Source organism: Rhamphochromis longiceps, linkage group LG13 (genome assembly GCF_057381845.1).
Source record: "Rhamphochromis longiceps isolate RC_006_pf linkage group LG13, R_longiceps_female_GT1.1, whole genome shotgun sequence".
NCBI classification, from domain to species: Eukaryota; Metazoa; Chordata; class Actinopteri; order Cichliformes; family Cichlidae; genus Rhamphochromis; species Rhamphochromis longiceps.
The window spans coordinates 24,572,280-24,598,853 of record NC_140569.1 but is presented as its reverse complement, the minus strand read 5'-3'; the positions used below and the strand labels follow the sequence as shown (position 1 = coordinate 24,598,853).

The window sequence follows — 26,574 nt, the reverse complement described above, 5'->3', positions numbered from 1 at the left end:
AGATGCAGAATGCAGAGCTAGAGGGAAAGCACTGAGTGCTAGTCTTTATATGGGTTTACTGCCTTTAAAAGAAGAGGAAAATAAGATTACATAACACAATCAGGACAAACAGTGTCCCAGACACTATGCTAGGACCCCGACAGGAGATTTGTGTATTTGTAATTCTTACATAGCTCCACAGCTGTGTGTTCATTCAGTGCTTACCTTCCCCAGGCCATGTTTACTGGAAGCCTTTGGAAGCTCTCTGAAATGTAAACAGGACTGTAGGGCCACAGGCAGTTCAGCGCTAAGCTGCATGAGCTCGAGCCAAAACACAACGAACCAATGAACACACAAATGCTAGATGCACAGCCAGGTGCTGTATATCTGACCGCAGGAGCAGCTGTATAATTACATTGTTCTCATCTGTCTCAAGATGATCTGTGTTTGGGAAGAAAACACAAATACCAAAGGACAGAGGTCAGAGGAAGCTGCCAACCTTTGATGGATAGTTTGTAGTGCATTTACTTCAATATCCTCACAGAAAGCTAAGCTAGCTACACGGTTAGTCATCAGGTCACACACGCAGATCTCTCAGGTGATGACATTTGACATATCCTGGGGGTCCATAACGAGAGAAATTAGTGTCAGTTAATTATTTCCTGTCATTTTGCTTAATTTCCACTGAAAGGCGGTCTGAGCCCGGGGGTCCCTGAGGAGAGGTCTTGCTTTTCCCTTTCCTCACACAGAGACGTTTTCTTGTTTAGTCAATGCTGACTTGTTTGTTATATATTTGCTGTTGTCCTGCAGAATAGACAACATGCCCATGGCAAGGTGGTGTACAGTAAGGCCTCATTCACCAAAGATTATGTGTGAAAATTGTCTGCTCTTCTTATGCATATGAGCTTGCTCTTTCTTTGTATAGGCTTCAAATTTTCACTGGAAACTCAACAGTTGTTGTTTGGGAAAGAGACTGAATGAAGGACCAAAGGGAACAAAAAAAACAACAACAAGATATTCATTTGCACAGGAGAATTTTTTTTTTTATACACACACACACACACACACACACACACACACACACACACACACACACACACACACACACACACACACACACACACACACAGTACAGGTTAGGTTACATGTGTGGGTTTTTTTCCATTATAAATTATACACATGGGAGCAAGATCAGAGATGACAGAGTAATCATTACAAATGACAAAGGTTCCATACTATCAGGCTAGTGTAATAACTGTGTAATAGCCTCTTTGTAATAACTGTGAGGGTCTTCTGTGACCTTAATCCCATGTGACTCGGCCACATCCATGGTTTTAAAGTAAAAATCCCCTGCTCTGCTACCAACCACATCCAAACAATGTAATAATGTCAGTGGTGCAAATCAGTACCTTTTTATTATTGCTTTCTCTCTTTTTGCCGTGTGTGTGTGTGTGTGTGTGTGTGTGTGTGTGTGTGTGTGTGTGTGTGTGTGTGTGTGTGTGTGTGTGTGTGTGTGTGTGTGTGTGTGTGTGTGTTCTCAGCATCTTTCTTCGGCCTGTTTCCATCTTTTAAAGGCTGCACTGGCTTTTTGAGTGCACATTCACGGGGCTCAGGTTGTTACACAGCATGGAGACCCATTCGCAGAAAGAGCCTGCTCAAATCCATTAGAAGAGCGAAATCTCAAAGGATGATGAAATGGATGTGAGGCAGCATGCGGTAAGGAACATTTAGCTGTCTTTCTTCAGTACGCTCAACATTTATTCTGACATCATATCCAATGGGTAATGTCTGTTAATTCCAGTAAAACATAAACACCACTATCCCGTATGAATGTGGTGCACGAAATATAGACGTGGGGTTTGTCATTTCAAAATCAAATGAGCTCCCCCGGTTGTACAAATTCTGTGGGAATAGGGCTATCAGTGCTGAAAAGAAGCATGATAGGATTTTGCCCCAGGAGTCTCATTGTGGGCTGTGCTTATTATTGATTTAATATTGAACCGAATAGTGTTAGTGTCTGTGGTTTCTCAGGGATGATAGTAATGCTAAGAAATCAAATATTTCAAGGTCAGATGCAAACGTTATCCAACAGACTCCAACAAAGTTCTAAAGTATGTGTATCTCTTATTAACCAGGCAGATTTGGTGTGTAGGAACAGCTTGTGGGAGTCATTCATCTTATCAGCCCTTGCTGGAAATAGTCCAGCAATCTACCAAAATAAAAGCAAGGCTTTCCTCTGTTCCACTGAGTCGGTGTAACTTATACTGATGCCAGCGCCTGGTGATTTCTCCAAATGCTGCCATCTTGGTGAAATTCTTGGGAGCCTGCTGCAGTTTAGAGATAAGGAAGTGAGGAATAGTAAAGTCTGTCCAGTGCTGTGATTAAGGACAGTCACCTTCCTGTGCGCAATCTTCATCTTGTGACTGATCTCTGCACGACTGAGGTCAAGTACATTAAAGACTCTAGCTCCGGCTCTGTGTATGTCAATCTGAAATTGCATAAATATTGATGTCAAAAGACGTGCATTCACTAGCGGAAGAGAAGCTACGGTGTGGGGTAGAATCGTACTCCTTATGACTGTTGGGATTTTATTTCCACTCTTTGTTCACTCCCTCCCTTCCTTCATAAGGGCACCTCATCAGATCGTTGGCCTCAATCTGTTCTGAAGCTCAAAGGTCACTCAATCACCAAGGACCCACACGTCAGGTCCTATCAGTAAACCAGGCTCCTGGTAGGAGGAATTAATTCATCTGTTTTCATCTCCTTGGACACTTTTCTTCATTTACCATTCAAAAAAAAAAAAAAAAAAAAAAAAAAAAAAAAAGCATACTGTGTGGAAGCCGAATAAAGCAAAAGCAATAATTTCCCAACCTCCTCTCCACACTTTTTGTTTTTAACGTTTTATAAGATATGTGAACATATAAATCCAGACAATTAGTAGAGGTTGATGATGGCTTGCAAAAACGATATGTAGATATGCGCTGGAGTGCGTTTTTCATCACTCAGACTAAAGGAAGGACTGATTAGGTTTGGTGAAAGATCAAGGTGTCTGTGACCTCATGCACATCCTTTCTTGAGAACATAATAAAGCCTGAGGGGATTTTGTGATGCTTCGCTGTTTTAAAATAAAAATGTTTTTGCCCATAAGTCAAGAGTTCATTTACTGATTGTGACAAAAGCGCTCTCACATGTCTAATAGGATAAGATGATGAAGTGATGACATTTTATAAAAGTCAGACATGCGTGGATCTGACCTGCTGGTTTCACTGGTTAGTTAACGTATACGACATCTAGGCAGTAATTGTTTACGGCAGCTGACTCCCGTCTAAATCAGTGAGATCAAGTGTGGTGCTGACGGGCGGCAGAAAAGAGCGTAACAGATTTAGAGCAAAGTAATTTCCCTCGAGTATGGTAAGGTGTGCACAGTATTAAAGACAAAAAGTGCAGAGGCATGATGCGACAAAGATGCATTTTTGCAAATTTATGCAAAGGTGTGAGCGTGTGGGTGGCTTTTTTCTGTTTGTTATTTTTTTTTTAATTTATTTTTTATTTTTTGATACACTTGTAGCCACCACACCTCCCTTAAACACACCCACCACATGCCATGCCAGCTGCAGCTGTTGTGCCTCAATGCTGGAGATGTACAAAATTCCTCTCCCTCTGCAATTAGAGCTGGAGATTGCTGAATAGCACACATTGCAATGTCCTAAAATTGCTCTTGCTCTCCTTTCTTGCTCCCGAGAACTCTGAGTAAATAGAAAGCGATGAGAGCGAATCGCGAATAAACTGGCCCCGTCTGCCTCCGAGTTGACAGATTGTGCGAGCTGCTCCTTGTGATGTGCCGTTACCCGGTTAAAGAAACCAAAGGGTGGAAAAAGGCCTCATTGATAGGGTGGGTTTCTCATGCCTGACTGGGAATGTTCGCTTTCCACAGAGTCAAGTGGTGCATTGTGATCTCAACCAAAGAAATGCAAATATATAGAACAGATGTACTACTACTTTTCTTCCTCCCCCGTTTGTCGGCAGGAGTAATCTCTCACTCTGGTGGAAATTGTGTTGGGTGCACTCTGGGTGCAAGACTAAAGTGTTAACAAGGGAAAAGCCATGTCACCCTGGCACATGTGATGGCTGCCTGCCTTTCAGGGCCTTTTCTCAATAAGGCTAGATGCTCAGGAGAGATAAATGGAGGCTTTTGTGGCCTTTGCCAGAGGGAGAACTGCACAATGCAGGACACACACAGAGCGAGGTCTTTTCCAGAGAAAATGGTTAAAAGCAGCATTTCTACAGTCCCTCCTCCTTTCCCTCGCTTTCACTCACTCCTTCACTTTTCTCATGTCTCTCGCTCTTACCCGCTCACTCTCCAAATCTTTTCCTCCTCCGTGAGAACTGAACCTTGCTCCCATAATGTTTCCATAAACGGGCTGAGGGAATGGAAATAACTCGGACCATTTCCCATCTCCTCCTTCTATCCATCCTCCCCCCACTTGCAGTCTCTTTACAGGGCTGTGGACAGTACCTAAACACACTGCTTTTAATGATACCGAGTGTTTTACACAGCTCCGAGCACTCGCAGAGTGCACCTCGTACACCCTGGTCTTTGCAGGCTTAATATAGCTGTGCTACTGCTGCTTCATCAGACATTACCAGGCCCCTCCACTAACAGGACTGCTTTGAACAGGATGGAGGTCAAATTGGTCTTCTGCCTGAGATTTGAAGTACCACTACACAGCCAGGAGACACTGACTCCTGGCTGTACAAGCTATTGTGCTCCCCTTTCACTATTACCTATCATCTTTTGTTATTAAGGGTCTCTCTGCCTTCTTTCATTCTTGCTTTTTCAAGTTATTTTTTACTTTTTGATACAGTCATTATTTCCCATGCCCACTCTGCCCATTCTTATTTGTCCTGTCTCTTTATCTTTCCCTTCCCCTTTGTGACTCTTTGCATATTATTGTCTTAACTGTCGCAATGTTGCTGTCTGGGGTTTTACATGTAGATTTGCATGTCGGTTGTTGCCTGCATCTACAGGCCATCCTGCTAGCGCAGGGCAAACTCTCATGTGGGTGGCTGTCCTGGGAACAGATGTTTTTGGTGCCACTTGTAGGGGGAAAAGCTTTGAAAGCGACTCCATAAAAGAGATGCCAGCTGCATGACAAACTAGGGCCGCCTCGTCCTCAGGAATTCTATCAGAGCCATTTCTCTCTGAGCCCTGGAAACACTGCCTGTTGAGAATAAGCAGAGTTCTCACTTAATCAGCCTGTTCCCTTTGGATAACTTCATTAATTACAGAAGGAAGTTGTTCTGCTGGAACATATGCTCCAGATGGCCACAGACTTCACTTTTATAAAAAAAAAGTTAATCTTTTATTTCTTAGTGTTGTAGTTAGATTATCTTACATGTTTCTTTCCTTCCAATCTCGTTGGTAGTAGACTTTCATTTTCAGCACCTACGACATTTCCAGCATCTGGATTCATATGATCACTTAGCTTTTGCTGTACCAGTTGTTTTGTTTGTAGCGTACACCCAACTTCTCTAGCCAGCTGTGAAGCAGGCATCTGGCATCTTCTGCGGTCCTTTAAAAACACTGGAAACCATATCGTTAACAGGGCAAAGTTGCCAGTGTCAGCTTTCCTTTGCTACTTTAATGCCTCTGCACACGTCCGTAGCGCAGCACCTCTGATTTGGCATCTGCACTCTTTCCCCTGCCAAACTTCCAATGAAAAGCAGCTCTCTGGCCAGTGATTATCATTCACCTGCTAATTTTAACCACTGCACTCGTCACAAACCCTTATTATGTCCCTTATGGATGAAGGACGTCATCTGTGCTGCACACAAAATGCACTGAACCTGAACCACTGGTGTTGGCCAATTTTTTTTACCAAACTAAAGTTAGGATGGGTGCTCGCCTCAGGAGATCCCAGTCATATGTTTATTGGTAATGATATACTGTGTGCAAAAAATGAAAACAACTTGCTCAGATAAGATATGTTCAGCAAGCCAGTGGCAATGTTGTACTGTTCAAAAATTAATCTATGGGTTTGCTCAGCAGTGTGACTATAGCAGCAGGGAATGAAGTCTTCTTCATCTGGTATAAACAGAGATACGGTTGCAAAGCAAATGATTTGGGAAATGTGGTGCTCAGATTTTAAATGAAGCATTATTTGTTGTCTCCCATGTATTGGGCTGTAAGGACTGCCTAAGAGGCTGAAAACAAAAGTTCCCTGAACAACCACTCGACCACTCAATTTACAGCTGAACTGAGCATTTCCCTCCTCATGACAACATGTAGAGGGGTGTGTTGTTGTCTGACTCATCCTTTTAAAAAGTTTAAAAGGCAAATTTAATGTTGATTATTAAAGTTGTGGCCATTTTGAGTGACGGGGAAGTCAAAGGAACGGGGGGGTTGCACAGCTAGCTGTCTGCTAGGCTAATTTGAGTCACTGAACTGGACCTTTGTCTTGCTGTTTGGAGCATTTGAATCCAGTTATCTGACAAGAAGATGGATGGCTGTGTGGCTGATCATACTAGCAGACAAAAGAAGTCTGTGTGTGTAAGTGAAGTTCTAGTTGTCCTCTTTTAACCAAGCTAGCTAGCTTGGCTAACAAGATGCATTCTACAAGCTACAAGCTAATAACCACAACTGGTAAATGGCCTGTATTTGTATAGCGCTTTGTATAGCGCTTTTCTAGTCCTTAAGGACCCCAAAGCGCTTTACACTACATTCAGTCATTCACCCACTGGCGATAGCAAGCTACATTGTAGCCACAGCTGCCGGACACAGGCGCCACCGGGCCCTCTGACCACCACCAGTAGGTGGCATGCAGCCAGGAGGCAGCTTGGGATCGAACCACCGACCTTCTGATTAGTGGCTGACCTGCTCTGCCACCTGAGCTACAACCACCCCAACTAGCACGCAATAAGTGCTAGCACTCGACCGTCTTGTTTAAATGTGGTTAAAGCCATAAGGTGAAATTCGATGCTTCAAATTGGGTCTTCACAAACCAGAGATGACGCCATGGCAACTGCGTCCATATTTTATATACAGCTTATAGTATTGACCATCTAGCGATGTATTTCAATCATTTAGACATCCAAATGGCAAAGTTGTCTAGTTATTTTGAAAAAAAAAAAATAGCGTTTTAGTGTATTTTTTATTTACCTCTTCTGTTAATCATCTTACAACTGTTTGAGAGCTTTGAAACCATCACAGCTACATTGATATTCTCTTGCACATCTGGCATCTTTTTGGTTCCCCTCTTTTTATAGACTATTGATTTTCTCTTTGTGTTTCATTTGTGTTTGTTTTGCCTCAAACTGCCTGAAGCAATAATGCGTGTTTCCCTGAATTCTCTGACTCACCGCTGATCTCTGTGCCCCTCTCTCCTCCTTTCTCCTTTCCCTCCCTCAAGTTTCCATCTTTGTTCAGAAGGGAGGTCTGCTGTCACTCAAGGCTGTCATGTGCAGAAAAAGTTGCCTAGCAACAACATAGAGGGATGCAGAGCTGCTGTTTACTCTCCACCCGCTCACCTCATGTGCCCACTACCCCCTTCTCTTTCGCTGTCTTCCCCTGTTGTATAGATGGAGTGTTATGGATGGTGGAGGCGGCAGCGCAGCCTCTGGCTCTTTGGTGAATTTGGACAACAGATACAGAATAAACTGAGAGAAGGTGGAGAGAGGGAAAGGAGAGGAGGCGGGGAGATGGTAGGGGAGTAGTGACATTCAAGAGATGATGTGTCTGACTGTTGCCTGCCAGCTGCTATTCCTGCCTTCCTCTCAGCAGGGGAAACTGGCCATTTTCCTTACAGTACCCTCTGTACATAACTAAAAGAGAAACTTGTGCTCCCACAGCCTGCTGTTATCAGCCAGACTAAAAATACTGAGAAGCAAGTGTATCACATGCCTGGCTATCGTCACACGCTCATGAAAAGAGGCTCAATCTCAGCAGATACAGGTACCTTTGATTCTCTATGGGTTATTAAATGTTCCCTGGTGGAAGCAATCAGGCAAACCCCTTTGTTAACTTGTTTACTGTAATTATATAGCAAGGCTCAATGGGTTCCTCACGGCCATGCTGAGGAAAGCTGCAAGTTGGCTGTGGAATGACATGAGTCACACTCAAGGTTGCTGAGAATCAAAAGGCTTCACAGACACAAATAATCTCAGTGTCGAATTAGTATTTTTATCCATCGAGTCGTTTTATGAACGCTCCAAAGCTTTTGACATCAATATGATGAAAAGGGTTGATATTAAGTTGTTAGTGCTGCTGCTGTATAGACAGCTTTATTTAGCCCAACCTTTTTTGTTTATTTTTAACCACGCCTAGCTTAACAAAACAAATCCTACCCTTGCTCTGCCATAGGTATGATATAGTCTGGGCTGTTTTATTTTATTTAAATTTTATTTTATTTTTTAGTTGGCTTTTATTCACTTTCTTTTATGTAAAGTGGCATACATGGTGTAGATGCCCTGTCTGAGACCAGAAGGAAACACAAGCCCAGTCTCAGGGATACACAAGCTGGTGTGTTCCAAGTGTTCGCCCTAATAAATCGGATGTTTTGTTTCAAATCAAATGTGCAGCTCCAACCACTGTGGTAACACCTGGAAAACACCTTTTTTTCTTAGCTTCTCTGGAGAAAAAGCTAGCAAAATTATTTCCTTTAAAACTTCATTAGGTGTGCAATATATTAAGTTATTAGCTACAAGTGGAAGAATGCTTCGCTTGTCTTTAAATCTACATAAAGAGTTGAAAAAGTTTATGAGATTAACTCAGGAAATCAACAGTTTCGACCAGATTGCAATTTTCTACAGGAATTAGTGTCTCTTCTGCCACTAAAACTACATTATTTCGTTATATTTCAGCTCATTCAGAATGGACCAGATGGCCACTAGCTTAGACCCCAATTTTCAGTATATTTCCTTAAATGAGTCCAAATTCTTTCTGGAGTGTTTGAAACATGAGCTTAGAAAATATGTTATTTTAGTGTTTTGTGAATGTATGCTGTTCTGCATGCGTATCCGCTTGTGTAATGACTACCTTCACTATGTAAATTACCCATCAAACGCGTCCGTCAGTGTGCAAACGAGCAGCGTTTGTGGGATTGTGCGTTTCTCCACAGGCCCTGCTTGCACATGTGTGTAGGCTGATGAATAGTTTGTCTGTTTGCTGGGATGCAGTGACAAGAACTCTTAAGTGTTACCTCCTGTGGGCTTCCCACTCTTCAAATAAAACTCTTTCCTTCCCCTCAACTCAAATCAAAGCTGAGAACCTGCCTGCAGAGGCTGGATCAAAGGAAGACTGTGGCACAAAGACTTGTACCCGCTGCCATTCATTCAACTTGATTAAAGTCTGTCATTTCCTGCTATTAACACGTTCCTACCTCCAACCATAAACTGAGCAAAGCCGTTATCAGGAAGTGGCTAGAGTTGTCACTATGTTTGGGTCCTTTCAATTAAATCCCCTGAAGCTTAATTATGTAACATTATATGCTCTTTCTGTAGCCTTCCTGTGTCTCGGGAAGGCTGACTTTTTGAGAAATAATAGTTTCAGTTACATAAACATATTTACAAATAGTCGGTTGTAGTTACTAAAAAGGCACAAGTTCAGTTTTTAAGCCACTCTTCTGCAGCAGTACTGTCCTCAGTGGTGTAGGTCACAGTTATTGCTCTCCACACCCATATTTCAGCCACTCCTTTACAGATTTCCAACCAGCCTCCTTCACTAAATCCATATTAGAGCCTTGACACAGCAAGCTGACCACGGGTGACTCTCATCAACAAACACTTAATGGCAGCCTAATGTCGAAAGTGAAAATTACAGTGCCATATGAAACTTTTTTTTAAATGGACTACCAACTTGGCAGGCACAGAGAAGTGATCATCTGTAGTGTTCACTGTGCAACTTTTATGAGATGATATGAAGCAGCACATAAGTTAATCTTTGTTGGTTGGTGTGTGTGTGTTTGTGCACGGGAGAGTGTGTAAACCTTAAAACCACAGCTGTTTGCTTCAAAACACCAGAGAGGGGTGTCCTGCAGAGTTCTGTTTTCATACATTTCTCTTCCTTTCTTGCTCTGAAGACCATCATAACCTCACCCCTCCCTGCCTCCCCTCGTGTCTGGTTGCTGCAGTCTCTGCTGCTGATGGGAAAAAGTATGCAGTGCTTAGCATATGGCATGTGGATAGAGGGATTATCATTTTTTGGGGAAAAAAAACCATGCCTCCTCCTGGGCCTTTCTCCGCTTATCTCTGTGTTTAAGGTGGTCGTGGTTGCTGCTAGCTCTGTCTGCCAGACAGACCTTTGTACCAAGCTGTAGTTCATAAGAGAGAATGGATAAGTGGATTCCTGCATCTCCCATCACTCCAAATGTCAGCCATCATGAGGAACTTGGAAGGTCACAGGCTTGATCTGGGGATCTTTTTCTGGGAACAATAGCTAACCCCCCCCCCAATTTTTCTTTTCTTCTTTTTTCCCCTCCATTCTTGTCCTTCCTGTCAGCCCGAGAAGCTCTGAATGTCACGGTCCGTTCCCTGCCCCCAACCACCAACACCAACACTCAGCATTGCTCCCCACCCCAACTCTTAGCCAACACAGCCACCTACTTTCCCTTACATATGCTAATGCTGCAGCCTCATTCAGCTGTTGGTGGCTTTGTCACAGGGGGGAGGGCTGTGTGCATTAAGGGGCAGCTGTATGCATTTCACTAAATTGACTCCAAATAGCTGCCAGACTTGTCCTGATTTTACTCTCTCCTTCTCTTCTTTATACCTTTCTCCATTTTTCTTTCCAAGCTAGCTGTTAGTAAAGGAGCAAAAGGAAGGTGCTGCAGTTTATTTTTCGAGGCTTTCTGCCGTGGAGTGTGTCGGGTTCCTCTCTTTCTTTGTGTGCTTTTGGGTGGCTTGTGCTCAACAAGTGGCTGATGGATTTAATGCACTTGGATAGCATCTCCACAGTGAGCTCATTACCACAGTAGCTCACAGGTCTCTGTTCTTAGAATTTATGGCTCTGATGAAAAAGGACTCTATTAATCAGGTAAGCATGGCAACTATTTATCTACTGTTGCTTTTTCATTTAATGGCCTCACACAGGAAAATGGTGTAAAGGCTAAATAATGCACGTTAGTTAACATGAACTTTTGTTTGAGCCGCATTTATATGCAGCATCAGCTTCATAAAAAGTGGAGTACGGCCTTTCTGTGTTTCAGACAGTTCTTGTGAGGTGACTGAGTGATTCATCTGTATATCCGTGCTTGCTCCTGTCTTTCGTTCACATCCACTGATTGACTGAACATGGTTTTGTGTCAGCAGCAGAGATTGCAGCTGCTGCCCTGAAGTCCAAATTATCTCTCTTACACCAAAATTCTGTCAGCAGCACCGGGCTGACGGTGAGGAAGAAACTTTGAAAAGGAAATAAAAAGCTGCTGCACTGAGTACAAGGAGGGAAAGACGGTCTATGGCGGCGACGCGTGCTGAGGTCGCCCTGCTGTCAGGCTGCATAAGTGCTGCTGCCCAGCTGATGCGTGTGAATGTGTTTGCGTCAGTGTGTTGACTCTGTCTTAACCGCGTCAAACACCTACTTCCCCTCTCTCGCCTGTGATAATGTGACAGCGTGGACTCTGCCTGACCTGACAGCAGAAGCACAGATCTTCTGAGAGCTTTCGAGCTGAACACTTTCCTTTTGCAAACTGAGAGTTCTCCTCTCACAGTTTTTCTTCTCCTCTCCCAGAGAGAGTATACTTTTCTGAACAGGCTGCCATTGGTATGGCTGTAGCTAAGAAAGCAGCAGGCTGCTGGGAAGTGGCGGGGTGGGGGATGATGTGTGCTGATGGAAATAGGTGGTGGTTTATTCTGGAGACTTGCTGGGCCACATCAACCCTGCATGTCCCTTTCTGTCGCCCCATAGCAGAGAGGGCCGCTGTGGTTAGGCCCAGTTTGCGGGGGACAGATGGTCCCTTTTGGAGAAGGGCCACAGCACAGAGGTCTCTGTTCGTGGGGCTCCACCAGAGCAGCCAAGAACAAACACGGTCTCCTTCTGTTGGGAACATTCAGGAGCTTCAGTCTGTGAGACCTAATGGATTCAGGAAGTGACATCTAAAACTTTGCATGCATGTTAGGAGTGTGACTGTGACGCTGATAATTTTGAATGACCTTTAAATAAGTGCTTTGTGAATGCGCTGCTAGTCAGATTTCCAATAACACTGCATTCAATTAGTCATATTAGTCAGTATTCTTTAGTATTGCAACAGAGGAGAGAACGGGGGACTCTTTGTCTTTGTCCGTAGCCAAGTTTGCAACATTGCTTTAATCTTTTAATTGGTGCATTGTGAGCTTTCTGTCACTTTCCTGCAGTTCTTGTTCTTTGTTTCCATGCGAATAAACAGGGAGAATCTGTTGTCCTGTCTATTTTAATTCTCAGATCACCCTGAAACAACTAAAGGACAATGGCAGTGTGCTGCCCGGCAGGCGCTGGGCAGACGGCCAGCTGGCAGAGCGACTGGGTAGGAGACTCCCATTTTCAAGCAGAACCAAGAGGAGGCTTGCCTCTCCTGCACTGCTTATAGCCAGCACCATGATTATTGTGCTCCTTCTATATGAGCTTTAGTCCGAGCAACTGGGGCTCTTTTCCAGAACATAGCTTTGACGCATAGCTCAGCTCCACACCTTGTCGATGTGATGCGCTTAAGCTACCCCTTGATGGATTGCTGTTAGTAATTATGTTAATCTTGGCATGTAAAGGTCATCATTCTAGTGCTGCAGTGGTAATTTTATCAATGGCTGTCATCCGTAATGCAGTACTTGGCAGTGGAATTTAAAGCCATGCAGCAAATTCATATGGGGTATTTTATACTTGCACTGGAAATATGACAAATTACTTGAGGGTTGAACTGTCAGCTTAGTTGCAACCAAGCTTCAGAGCTTTTGAAGTGCTTTAAGAGGATGTGTTTTGATGTTTAATGAGCCTACAGCATATAAAAACACTAAGTGATTGTTTTAGAGGCTCTTAACGTACATCAATTTAAAACATGCTTTATAACTTTGCAATGCAGACAGTGACTTTGAAGCCATGTTTATATGAAAGAAATCAATGCACAGTCATGGTTTGTTTTTGTTTTTTTGACTCTTGCATTGTATATTTCTGCAAACTCTCTATTGAGCCTTTTTATTTTTTTAATTTTTTAATTATTTAAACCATTCACGTCTTGATTTACTTTTACTCTCTATGTCTTTGTATTGTTCATCACCCAACCTCCCCTCAGCTTCATTTCTTTTAAAGTGAGTTACAGGTGTTTGGTTTTTAACCACGAGTAAGAGAGAAAGCCAAATTTGTAACTACCAAAACTTTTTAGCTCTTGATTCTTTGTCATCTCCTTAGAGAAGACTTATTAAAAAATTTTCAGCCAGGTTGTAAGCGGTTACTTGACGTGCTGACATTAAAAAGCTTGGGTGTTGTTAGTGTCGCTATTTTTATCTTTAATTGTGACTGAGATGAAAATCAGGCTACACTGTAAGAGTCAAATGCTGGTAATTCCAAAGTGTTAAGACTCCATTTATGTTAGCTGTAATTGTGTTGTCTTTGTATTTACCCCTTAGCCAAAGTTCACTCTACAGACTCACAATTATTTAGGCCACTTTGCTCTGGCGGAGCCTTTTTCTTTGTCTATAGTGGAGCATATGGTAGATATTACGGGATTTGAAAGTGTGCAGGAAATGAAAAGAATTCCCTTTTTTTTTGTAGTTTCTGTAAGGTAAATACTCACTGTTCCCTCAACCAAGTGAAATAGAGTCACATCGTGGTTGACCCCTGAGCCTCAGACTCAGCTGTAGCCAGCACATTCCAGATGGAGCTACAGCCAGCACAAAGCAGAGCAGGCTTCAGGGCGCGCTGGTGTAGGAAAACGGACTGCGTGTTCATGTTCATGTAAGCCGCCTCCCTGATAAGACTAAGGCTACAAATAACCACCGGCCCAAACCGCAAACTCCACAGCGAAGCAAACGGCTATCTTTTGTTTAATTGTACATTGTGAGAGCATAGCTGTTGACAGATGAGGTGTGGCTCGGTAACTGCTGGAGGACCGTCACCTCGGGTTAGAGCAGCAGCCACAGAAGCAGATTATCAGATTCGGCTCAGCTCGGAAAATGTCTCTACTGCCACTTGTATTCCAGCCGTTTTCCGTCTTGTGTCTGTGGAAAGCCGTTCAATTTTAGGATGCTGTGGAAGTATAAAAGTCTGATTCTGGTATGAAGCAACTTCCTCTTTGAAAAGCTTCCCATCTAGTCCACTTGATCCAGAAGGGAAACAGGTGAAAGGATTTTTACTTGAGTTTTATATAGATCAAAATGCAGACAGAGCATAAATAGACTTCTTTTGAAGCTGCACTTATGCCAGAGGTTAGATTCCTGCAGATACTCTGGTGGGCGCTTTCTGGTCTTTTTTCCCCCCCTTTCCAATAGCTTCTTTACTCCTAAAACCTGTGCACCTGCGGCACTGACTGGGCATTAGTAAATGTGGGCATTTCCCACAGTGCATTGTCAGGCTGGGTGAAGGGTGAGTGGGTGAGAGTATAGTTTACTCTGTGCTGTCTGACCTCCTTTTTTTTTTCTTCTTTTAAATCTTTCCTACTTGTTCGTCTTCTGTTGGTTCAACTAAGGTCTGGATGCGCTGAGATATAAAAAAGAAAACAAACCTCTAATTGTCTCTCATGCTCCTGTGGAAGTTGCTTCGCTTCAGAGCCTCTCTCTCCACAAGCACACGCCCATATGAACTCAGGCTCCACTCTTTTGTAACATTTTATGTCTTTAATCTCCGCTGCTGCTGTCATGCCAATCATCACTCTCTCATGAGGTCACTGCATGTGTTTGTGTGGTTGTGTAATTATGGGCAGTGCCAGGCATATTGGATTTTGTCAGACTTTTCAGCGGTGATGCCCTTGTTTCTGTAGATGGTTTGCACTGTAAAAAGCCCAAATTCAAAATGAATGTTTTTGTGTGTATGTGTTTTTTAGATGTATTTCTTCTAAGCTGATATGATCTAAAAGGGTAAATATCAGGTTTCCTCTACAAAAAGTTTAGTTACCAAGTGAGTCAACAATCTTGGACTGAATTCAGTCTAAATGTGGAGCTAGATCACGGAAAAATAGGAGTCCAGGGACTGTCCTTCAGAAAATCACTTCATGGATGGTGTCATTCTTTCTGGCGCATATTTAAAAAATGACACTTGCCAAAGAGAGTAGCACTCTGACATTATTGGTATAGCTGGCCTGTCAAGACAACTTCTGTGTTTGAAAACACTGGTGAAATCAACTGTAAATGTCAAGTTGAGAAAATCTGGTATAGCAGGTTGTGTATTTTCCATAGAAACAACAGCAACTGTTGGTTCCAGAAATCTTGGGGTGACACAGTGTACCAACTGTGTATATATACCCGTGCCTAGCTGATAATAGTACATTAAAGGAAATGGAAACATGTCTAAATATGTAACAAGAAAGTAAGTGGAACATTCTTTTTCACAGCGACCCAATGGGTAAAGTAATACAGTACTTTTGAGACGTATCTTGAAGTGGATACAGCGGTTGTTAGCACATCACATGGCAGTACATCATCTTTGCTTATCAAACAGAAGGTTATGAGTTGAAATCCAACCCTGCAATAAAACACCTGGGATGTTGTTGTGTTTTTTTTTTTTTTTTTTTTTTTTTTTTTTAAATTAGTATCGCAAGTGCTGCTACTCTAGATGCATGACTAAATATGAATAGTGACGTTAAATTTAACCCTCTCAGGCTCAAATTAAACTTTTTGTTACTAATGCACAACCAAGTCCTGCAGTGGTACTTCTGAGTAAAAAAAAAACAACTCATAAAATATGTATGTGGGGTAATCAGGTTGTTAGTTTTTAACTGTTGCAAATCTGCAACGCCTGCCTTGAGAGGGTTAGCAAGCTTACAATGACCCTTTGACTGAAGTTCTTAATTTGTTTTTGTTTGAGCTTTTACAGTGTCGGAGGCTGTGCACAGTACACATATGGGGACTATGACAGAAAAATGAGATGGCAGATTAGTACTAAAAGATGTTGGTGCTGATGGTACACTCATAGACAAATGTTCTCACAGTCAACAGGACAAGTTTGCGACAAATAAACTGCCCAGCGTTTGGCTTTGATTGCTACAAGTCAGAACTTGCTGAGATGTTTGCAAAATCTTGTCCACAGCAATTCTAGCTAGTTAACGGTCTCCGCTCTGTGTGTGGGGTTTTTTCCCTTCTTCTTAAAGATGTGGTCTTTGTTGTGCATGTACTTTGTGGACCATGCAACCTATTGTTTATTTAGTCACTGAGTTGACCTGCAATTACCAATGACTCATGATCCAAATTAAAACCAGAAGGACCCTAAGCTGTCTCCATTTCATATAATGAAATAAGTTACCCCAAGTTTACTTATTTGCATTCTTGAAGTATTACCTTTTTTAAGTGTTAAATGCTAAAGAGAGGTTGTTTTTAATGAATAGGCTCACTCATTTTGGCATGTCATTCAAGGGGAAGCTGGCATTCAGCAGCTCTTCTTCTCTTGATGTGTTGTTAGAAAAGCGTAATCTCTTTGTTTGGTTAAGAGAACAAACATGCCCTCTCCTCATTTGCTTATTGTTGTTGTAATGCAGAACCACATCCATTTCTTTGTGTGTGTGTGTGTGTGTGTGTGCGTGCGTGTGTGTGTGTGCCTGTGTGTGTGGGTGTTCATTTTAAGCACAACTGTCAGGATTTCTGGCCTTCATTCTGTGTGACTTGCAAATTCTGCAGACCCCCAGTTACACACCCAGAGCCTTTGAAGACATGCCAAATTTGATTTCCAAGTATACCAGAGCCTTGAGTGACAGTGACTTATGAGGAGGAAAGGATGGAGGGGAAGTAGTGGGTAAATGGAGGATGATTTTGACCGTCTGTTTGGTAAGTGACAGTCACATCCCTCTATCCTCGCTGATGGACAACACTGTGAAATTGGTCCCTGCTGAAGTAATATTTTTAATTCCGTAGCTTACTTCTTGCGTAACCCTACTTAACCTAAATATTTATGAGGTTTTTTTTTAAATATTGTTAAATTTTGTTTTATGTGTTTTCCAAACCATGTGAATATTTTAAAGGATAAGAAGGCTTGATATAGTCTGTAGTTTCATCATGTTAGGCTTGATAAGGCAGCTGGCTGGGACTCATTTTACTAGCTTCCCTACCGCCCACTGAGGGTGTGACCCTCCATTCACACTGGCCATTAAAATCTCAGCATTACTCCCTGCAGGCAATATTGGCACATCACGGTGTTCGGTAGGTGGTCTAAGCACAATAAGAGAAGGTGGAGTTTGATGATTGGGTTCTTACCGGCTCAGATACACTGCTCTATCGCCGCGTTGAGGAAGGAGTGGCTTCGGCCATTAATGGCAGGGCTTTAGCATCAGTCTTAATATGAGTGTGAGGTGGTGGGAGATTATTCCCTGTTGTGTGGTTGAATTGTGGGAGCAGCAGATGAAAAAGGAAGAAGTTGAATGGTGCATTTCGTGTTCTTTGGTCCATACTTTCATAGCTTTAGTTCATGTGATCAGTAACGCACACGCATACACACAGTCTTAACACCTCTTTACAAGTGTCCTTTTGGTTACGGAGGGCCTTGGGGAAGGTGCCATGCCTGGTTTCTCAGGCCCCAGTAATGAACTCTCAAGGATAACATTGCCCAATTAATTGGTTCTGTGGTTTTAATTGCACCGATCTCTTTGAGCTTGGTTTTGGCAAAACTCCCATTCTATTTTTTTTCCTTCTCTGCTTAACCTCTCATTCTTCTTTTTGTAACAACCCAGTTAAGGTGAAGAATCGCTCCAGTGAAGCAGGACTACAAGTTTTTTTTTTTTTTTTTGTTTTTACACCCCCCCCCCCCCCTTTTCTCCTCCATCAGATTGGAGATGTCCGTGTCTGGTTGCAGATATCTCTGCCCCAACCTTCTCTTGCTGCGAGTCTGATGAATTTAATATCTAAAACCAGCACATGCCCCCCTCCCATTCTCAGCACAAGGTTGCAAGCAGCTGCTGACAATGGAGGATTGAAATCAGAGCTCCCACGTTGTTTTAAATCAACTCCTTGGAGGGAGAAGTGCCAACACAGTATGCAGCGCTGATTTGATCGCATTTGAGTGCGGAGTGATATGGAACGCGATTTTATTGTTTTTATTTTAAGTTTATTGAGGAATCAAACGGAGGGCAGTGAAGCATGTGAAACGTCCCTTCAGGTTTGTTTGCTTTCCGCTTGGATTTTATCCCCCCTTCCTCCTTGTTAATGATGAACACAGTGAGACACATCCTAATGTCTGACTGTCTGCAGCATGTCAGTGTAAAATGGCAGAAGGCAGGTTAAAAAAAAAAAAGGTTTCAAATTCATTGAGAAGGACTTGTAAATTTCATTCACATCACAACACTGCCTCACCCGTTTTATGATGAAGTCCATGAGCTGGAAAATTGATGTAATCATCTTGGCCTCTAGTCTACATTGCACCCTAATTTGGCTGCAGGAGGAGAGGAGAGGATGACTGCATCGCAGCTTGGCCTCTGCTCCTGAGGTTGAGGCTTCTTGGGGACGAGGCCAGCTACAACTTCCTGATTGCAGAGAACAGAGGAGCATTAATGTGGCTCAATTACACAAGGCTTTATTAAAGATAATTGGCCATAATTACAGGCCTGCATTCACCCCAAAGGCGCAAGAGTGGCCAGGCAGGTTGGTCGGGACTAAGTAAACACGTCTGACTTTGACCTGAGGTGCAATAGGTTGGACACAGGAGGATTCCACATTTTATAGGAATGTGAAAATTCGATTCCTGTTTTGACGGTTATTATCTCAGTTGAAGGTGTTGTTACATATCATGCCAAATGTCTTTTCTGGGCAAAACCTGAAGGTAAATTGTGCCTGTGATCTTCAAACACATGCAAATCTTGATATTTTGCTGAAATGATTGTGACTTCTTGGTGACTTTTCAGCAATTGCAACACTCGATTTACTCAACCCGTGCGAGCGGAGCGTCTCAAGGTTAAGCAGCACATGATATTTTCAAAGATAACTCCAGGCCTAACAGCGTGCTATTATGTGGCATGTTTAGCTACTCAGGAATCAATTGCTACCTGAAATGAGCGTTGATGCCAACAAATCGGGTAAGCGAAGATGCAGTATTCCTCTCAAGAACTTTTTTTTTTTTTTTTTTTTTTTTTTTTTTTTTTAAGGGCTAATGACACGGTTCTGCTTTTTTCACGTGCACGCTATGTTCCTAATTTCCTGAAGTGCTGTCAGTGCTGAGTGGATTAGTCTTAATAATGTTGCGCTCAGAAAGTGTTTGCGACTGGCATCAAAGTGCTTCAGCGTTGATGTGTGCAGTGCTGTTTTTGTCAAACATCCTGGCACTGTGACTCTTTTTCCATAAATACCATTTGCAAAATTCCGGTTTTCTCATTAATAGCTCAAGTAGCTCAGGGTTTCACTCAGCGTGCCCTTATTAGTCCATTAGATAAATCTGTAACTATAAACATTTGCAGAGTTGGAACCAAAACCCAACAAAAGCACACTTCATGCTTTTGCTCGGAGAGCCTTCCTCTCCGTGCTCGCAGTGGCAGTTCTGCACAAGTGACTGCAGAAGTCAGTCACTCGGGTGAAATGGCCTATTAGCAAAAGAAGAGTATTAATCTCAGAGTGGTGGACAGAACACGTTCACTTTTCTGACAGCGTATTAATATCTGGCGGGCCTTTAATCAGGACACAGTGTCAGAGGATTATTTTAAGACCTGTCAGAACCGCTGGGCCACTCCTCTCTGGATGAACCAAGATGAAAGACAGACTCTCCAACATCAGACAGAAAATGAGTTCATTACTGTAATTAGGCCTCTCTCCCATCTCGCCTTCGCCATTCCTTCCTCCTGTTCACCAGGCCTTTTGTCTTAAACGCCCATAATGGCGATGCATTACTCCACTTAGCGAAAGCAGACCTCTCACCCCTTTCCATCTGCTGTTTCACTTGTGGAGACCAAAACAAAAGAAAGGAGAGAAAGAGGACAGAAAACACACACTCTCCCAGCAGGTCACACAGGAGCACGGATTCTGCTGACCAAGTCGCCTGTGGCACCCTCACTTGGTGGAGGAAGGTGGGGGTCGAGACATGGTGCGGGTCGTTAATCACTGTCAAAGGGAAATTGGCTAATAGAAGAAAGTAAAGAGAAACACAGACCACCATGTTCACTGGGTTATCCTGTCCAGGGCAGCTCACCCTGGCTTGACCCCAAGCAGCAACACAAACAAGGAGAGGCTGGACTTTATGAACTTAAATAGGCTAATCTGCTGTTTCAAGAGACTGGCTTGAAAGACAAAAACTCAGAATAGATTTTTTTTTTCCTTTAAGTGTTTAAAAATGAGGTGTTGTCCTCTTATTTTTAGCCCCTCAACATTTTTAGTTGTTCAAGTGCAGACGCGATGCTGCAAACAGCGCTAATAAACGTCAGGCTTTGATTGTTCTTTGCTCTGTCTGTGTTGACAGGATTTCTGTCTGTTTCTCTCTCAGACTACAGTGAGAAGTCAGTCATGCTGTTTTGTTGTCATGCACTGACATTACAGTATGTCAGTTTCTTTGTTCCTCCTGTCCTCAGTCATCCGTTAAAAGCGTCTATTGGAGTGTCACCACTGATAAAGCTGTTTGTGCAGGTGGCGCATTTTGCTGTCACTCGCTCTAATTGCGAGTGTGAAAAAACAGTGTTCAGTCGACGTCTGGGTGTTGGTCAGGAGACTGCTCCCTGTCATGCCTTTAAAGGAGACTTGGTATTAATTTTGGTTGACCAGGAAAAATCTAAAATGGCTGTCTTGCTGCAGGAATAGAAATATGGGTATAGCTACTTAATATTTTCTTCCCCCGAGGTTCCATGTTTGTTTTGGCTAGGGGATATCTCCCATGTTGTCTTGAGATAATGGATGTTTAGTGTTGCAAAGCAGTGGATATCTCTTAAGTATTGGCTTACAATTCACAAAGACTTTAGGGATAAAGTTAGCCTTTAAACAGACTGCTCTAGATCTACGCATGTAGGCTGCATCCAAGATTGCATGCTAACATGCTATTCAGTACACAGAGTGTGATGTAGGAGTGAAACCTAACTACAAGCAACAGTAACAGTGGTATGTGCAACGCATACCTTTTCCAGACTTTGTTATTGTCACTACACTGCAGGCAGACGTGCATTTCATTATTCATTTCCAGCAGAATATTGCAGTATGCAAGCAGACGACGCCAAATAAGAAAAAATATAAGTGAAAGGGAAATGTGGTAGTCGTATGCATAACCCTTGGTGGTGGAGAGTGCCCAAGGACATTTAATAACCCCCAGTTAAAGTGTAAAAATAAGGTTTTAGTTTGCTAGATGTAATATCCTTTTTAGCGTATATTCATTGTTACCTACTTTCCCTTAAATGAGGTTTGGGGGTTATTATAATGTCTCAAACTGACAACACAGCTCTCAGGAAGTGAGGGTTTACGTGCTGAGCAGCATGACAGCAAAGCGCATGATGCTGAGTGCAAGAGGAATATACAGGAATGACTCTTAAACTCAGAAATGACTTGCTATTTTGCACTTGGCATTGGTAAGCCTTTTGAATGAGTGTTTAGTTAAATGCCTGAAGGGGGGGAAAAGGGATGTGGTTAAGAAATGCCTTTGACACCATCACATTTTGTTCTAAAACATAAAATATGCAAGTAAAGCTTTTTACGTCTCTCGGAGATGTTTGTTTGCTAACGAGACTGCAGAAAATTGCCTGAGACATTCAGCAGCTTTGGAGGCTCAGTGATGGGGAAGATGAAGTCATTAAATTGTGATGTAGTTCATTTATAAGATAGCATTAGCATTTTACTTCTGGCAATTGCATTTGTTTCAAAAAATCATAAAAGTTGCATTAAATGGAGATTATGTTGCTGAACAAAATGCCAGTATCACAAACTTTTTATTACCCATGAGTCGCTTTTTCCCTGCAGTAATCCATAAAAGCCTATTAAGAAATCCCATTGGCTGTTTGTCAAGGAAACCAGGGTGATGCAAACTTCCGTGTTGGCCTACAGAAAAATTCCTGCAGCATCACATGGAAGTACTGCTATGCACCTTGATCTACAATGTCTTTGTCTAATTATAGCTCAGGATTTATTGTAGAAATAGTCATATTTGCTACAAGATCTGCAGCTTTGGCTCTTTGAAGACGGGCGTTGTCTGTGATTAAAAATAAGTGGCTTTGTTATTGTTCACCACACGGCAGTCAGACACATACTTCATTATTCATCATTTGCCATTTGTAACGGACAAACATATTTCCCACAGCAGTTCTCTTCACTACATTATGCATGACGCAACACAATTTCCTGCCTTCATCTTTAAGCCCCTTGTTAAATATAGTGACACGACATGCATTTTCCTGCTCCTGTTAATAAAGCCGTTCTCATAACAACCCAAGCCCCCGGTGGGAGAGGGAGGGCTGCACATAGTTTGGCTGTTGTTGTAACTGAGAAGTCGTCATTACCAGCCTGTTCCTACACATTTAGGTCATGCATGCATTAACCTGTATTCGGCCCAGGCAGAAGTGAATACTTTATTATTAAAATGTTTCCAACTTGTCCCAAGTGTATTTGGTCTAGTCTGGCTTGCAGCTAATCTTGATGTGGCCCACATTTTCTTCCTAAAATAGTTTAGCCCCCCTCCTTAGCAGTAAATGACAGAGAAATGTAAACAGTTGTCTGGAAGCTGTAGCGATCATATTAAAGGCCAAGCGGATGGAACTGAGAGAAAGACTAGGACCTTGGGCCCATATACCATCATTTATCATGTTCACAATGAAACCTTTCAAAGAAAGACGCTTTAACAGAGCTTCCCATCTTCGCTGAAGCGAATATTGGGGATTTGGTCCATGTTCTCTTTGATGGCAAGGGTTTTACTTGATAACTCAAGGTGTTTTCACATGATTGCAGTACCAGAAGAAATGAAGCACAGCACTGGCCCCAAAGAACAAGAAAAACGCATTTGGGTCAGTGTAGAAAGCCTTGCAGTTTCTACTGCAGTGTAGTGTGATCTACAATGCAGAAGTCGGTGTCAGTAAAGAGATGAATCCAGTATAACACCTCCGTCACCTACCCCCTCCTCTGGAGCTACAACACAACACATAGCATGGGATGAGATTGATGAGAGAAACTTGCTTGTTTCTTCTTGGAGTTTCATGAGTATCTTTATTACTTTGTCCCAACCCGTACCTGCTTTTAAAAGTCTGATAGTCGATGTTCTGCAGCATTATTTACAGATTAAGTGGAAGCCACGTGTTTGTGTATTTTTAACATCTGAAATACCCAGTGGCTTCACTCTCCTTCTCTCCGTCCTTGAATGTTCAGTCTGCTGAATCTGATATGAGCTTTTTCTTCCCTAACAGAATTAGCATAGGCCAAACTTTACCCTCTGAAGGTGGGTGGGTGTGTGTGTGTGTGTGTGTGTGTGTGTGTGTGTTTTACAGTTCTACTCTGCTTTTTCGTTTGTTTTCTTTTGTCACAGCCAGTTTACCTCATCAAGTCCTTGTTAATTTTCCTACTAACCAGATCAGATAAAAAGGCAAAGTGGAGCTGGTGTTGAATATGCATCAGTTCTCCAACTATCCCTCCTGTATAATTTGCCGGCTTGATGATGCTGCAAGCCGTTGGATCAGATACTGGTACATGCGACCGTTTAGTTCAACATCTGCCTCTTGTTGCTGTAATTTGCTTCACCTCCATCTGTTAGATATAGGCTAGAAGCACCATCCATGATATACATCTATCTAGTTATAAACCTATAATGGCACTCTCTCTACTCCCAAAGATGCAAATTACTCATACTCTGCGATAAGCTCGGCGTAGTTCCAAACCTGAAAGATCCCAGCGTAGCCCGTGGTGAGAGTTTATTACAAAGATAACTAGGTACAGACAATTTGGGTCAGCAGTTTTTCTTTTTAGCTTAGCTGATTGTGCCATATTTTGGAGTCCTGCTGAGAAATAAAATACTTGTTTTAAATGAAAATGTCTTTTCAAAGCCTTTCAACCTGCTCGCAGTGCGCTAAATATTTTTTCTTTCTTCTGTGTTTCTGTGCTATAGATCTACCACCTCCAGCTGTCGTTATTCATTGGCGACACGCTGTGAGAGAAGGCTCCGCTCTGCTGTGCTACGGCGCGCCCCACTCACTCGTCCTTGACGCCCAAATGCTGTTTGCCAATTGTCATGCCACCCGTCCTCTGTGAGTTATGACGGCAGCTTCATTGACTCAGGAAAAAGGCTGCTCCTTGGCTCACCAGTGAGCAAGTCGCATGATGAAGGAGGGTCCTGGAAGTCTGCTCTTCAAGGAATCTGCCAGCAGGATATGAGTATTTTGAGCCCTGTGACAGCTAACAAATCTAACCTTGTGGGAATTGTGGGAGGCCCAGAAGAATACTCCAGAGTCATGCAGTCAGAGGAGCTATTCAGCAGGAAGCTCAAAGCCTTGAGCGATAGCATGGGACCTCCAGCCTCCAGCATGCAGGGGAAACCTGATGGTGCAGGCAAAACAAATGGTACTCCGGCAATGCCTAAAATGGGTGTCAGGGCCAGGGTCACAGAATGGCCGCCAAGAAAAGACGGATGGGACGGGCGGCCTTCGCCTAACTATCAGAGTGTGATACCCGTGTTTCAGAACGGCCAGCAGGAACACACTGTGGAAATACTAGAGCAAGGTGAAGCAGTCTGTCTGGAGGTGGACTACACTGACAAATACACGCTGAGTGACTTTCTCTGCCACTCTCCGCTGAAGGGTCTGCACCCTATCCGTCAGCGGAGCAACAGTGACGTTACCATAAGTGACATCGACTCTGAAGACGTAATGGACCAGAATGCCGTCAACCCAAACACTGGAGCCTCGCTGCACCGCGAGTACGGCAGCACATCCTCCATCGACCGCCAGGGCTTGACTGGGGATGGCTTCTTCACCATGCTTAAGGGCTACCGAGTTGAAACCCTGGACCACCGCAGTATACCCCCTCTGGGTTTCCCCGAGTTGCTGCGCTGTGATGCCTCGCTGTCCCCCAGCTTGCAGACAGCAGCACAAATTGCAAGGGGTGAGATAGTCCACATTCCAGGCTATGACTACATAGACAGCTCCCTACTCTACAGCCGGGAACGGGAGAAGTCCTTCATGAGACGTCTTAAATCGGAGTCGTCAGAAACATCACTGTTCAGGAAACTTCGGCCCATAAAGAGTGAAAGTGATGCACTGCGGCTCTCAATCGAGGACGACCGGCGACCACTCAGCTTCCAAAAATGCTTCGCCCACTACGATGTGCAGAGTGTGCTTTTTAACATCAGCGAGGCGGTGGCGAGCAGAGCTAACCTGAGCCAGAGGAAAAACACTACTACCGGTGCCTCGGCCGCCTCAGCTGGAGCCGGAGCTGGTGGAGTGTCCGTAGTTGGAGGCGGTGCTGGACCTGGAGCAGGAGCCGATGGTGGAGCAGCAGGATGCAACAGTGCCAATACCCCCATGTTTGAGTCTCCACTGGGCAGCAGAGAGGACTTGAACCCAAAGGAGAACCTGGATGCAGACGAGGGGGACGGGAAGAGCAACAGCTTGGTGCTGAGTTGCCCGCACTTTCGCAATGAGATTGGTGGCGAGAGCGAGAGGAAGATCTCCCTCTCCAGAGCCAACAGTGTCAACTACAGCGGTTTGTCAGAGAGCTGCTCTTTCGAGTCATCCCTAAGTTCACACTGCACCAACGCAGGAGTTTCTGTGCTGGAGGTGCCTCGAGAAAACCAGCCAATCCACAGGGAAAAGGTCAAACGCTACATCATCGAGCACATTGACCTTGGAGCATACTACTACCACAAATTCTTCTACGGGAGAGGTAAGGAGCTAATTTCTGTTTTTACAGATAGTTAAAAGTGATGATGCAGCAGGATTTGTGTGACTCACTGTTGAGGACTATTAAACTTTCCAGGCCAGCTACATTTTTATAAAGTAAGACTTCTTCAGTCACCTGTGGGGAAGCTAGTTCCCAGATGGAACAGCCTCATCTCACAGGGTCAAATATCTCAACGTCCCAGTTGTTTTTTGTACAAGCACATGAAATGAAGTCCAGAACAATAGCAGGCTTGTGTTGGGTGCGAGGGCGTGTGTTTCACTTCCTCAGCAGAGGAGCGGTCATGTCCTCCCTCTGATATTACTCCGAACCCTGCGGAGAAACTGCGATTAGTCATGTGAAAAAGAGAGAGGTGAGTGAGAGGGTGTACTGCAGCTGTTCCCTGCAGGGACTAAGAGAGTACGAGGTCTCCTCATATGAAACTTTAGGGTCAGCAGAGCTACGCCAAGGTCCCAGTTCTCCTCATTAAAACACCTACGAGACGAATGCTGGAAATACCGTGCTGACCCCGACCCATCGCCGCATTATACATATCTGTTTTTCCCACTTCTCTGTGCAATCTGTGCTCGCTGGTCTCAGCAGATAGAGTTACCCCGTCTTAAGCCTGCCCCCACCATAGAAAACGGCTGCTTCACCTTTCACACTCCAAGATGCCTTAACCTC

At 43.5% G+C, this 26,574-nt stretch overlaps 1 protein-coding gene across 7 annotated transcripts in view; it reads left to right on the top strand.

Annotated features, from left to right (window-relative positions):
- The window catches only part of sipa1l2a (signal-induced proliferation-associated 1like 2, genome duplicate a), an 82,030-nt gene that overhangs the window by 6,679 nt on the left and 48,777 nt on the right, over positions 1 to 26,574 (top strand). For 4 of the 7 annotated variants that reach the window (XM_085428627.1, XM_085428626.1, XM_085428621.1 and 1 more), the window contains exon 2: positions 24,125 to 25,896. In XM_085428627.1, the coding sequence (XP_085284753.1) occupies positions 24,387 to 25,896 (1,510 nt within the window). In that variant the 5' untranslated portion in view covers positions 24,125 to 24,386. Of the gene's footprint in view, positions 1 to 10,665; positions 11,009 to 12,391; positions 12,474 to 24,124; positions 25,897 to 26,574 lie in introns of those variants that run through there. The other 3 variants (XM_085428625.1, XM_085428624.1, XM_085428623.1) reach the window with 3 other exon arrangements.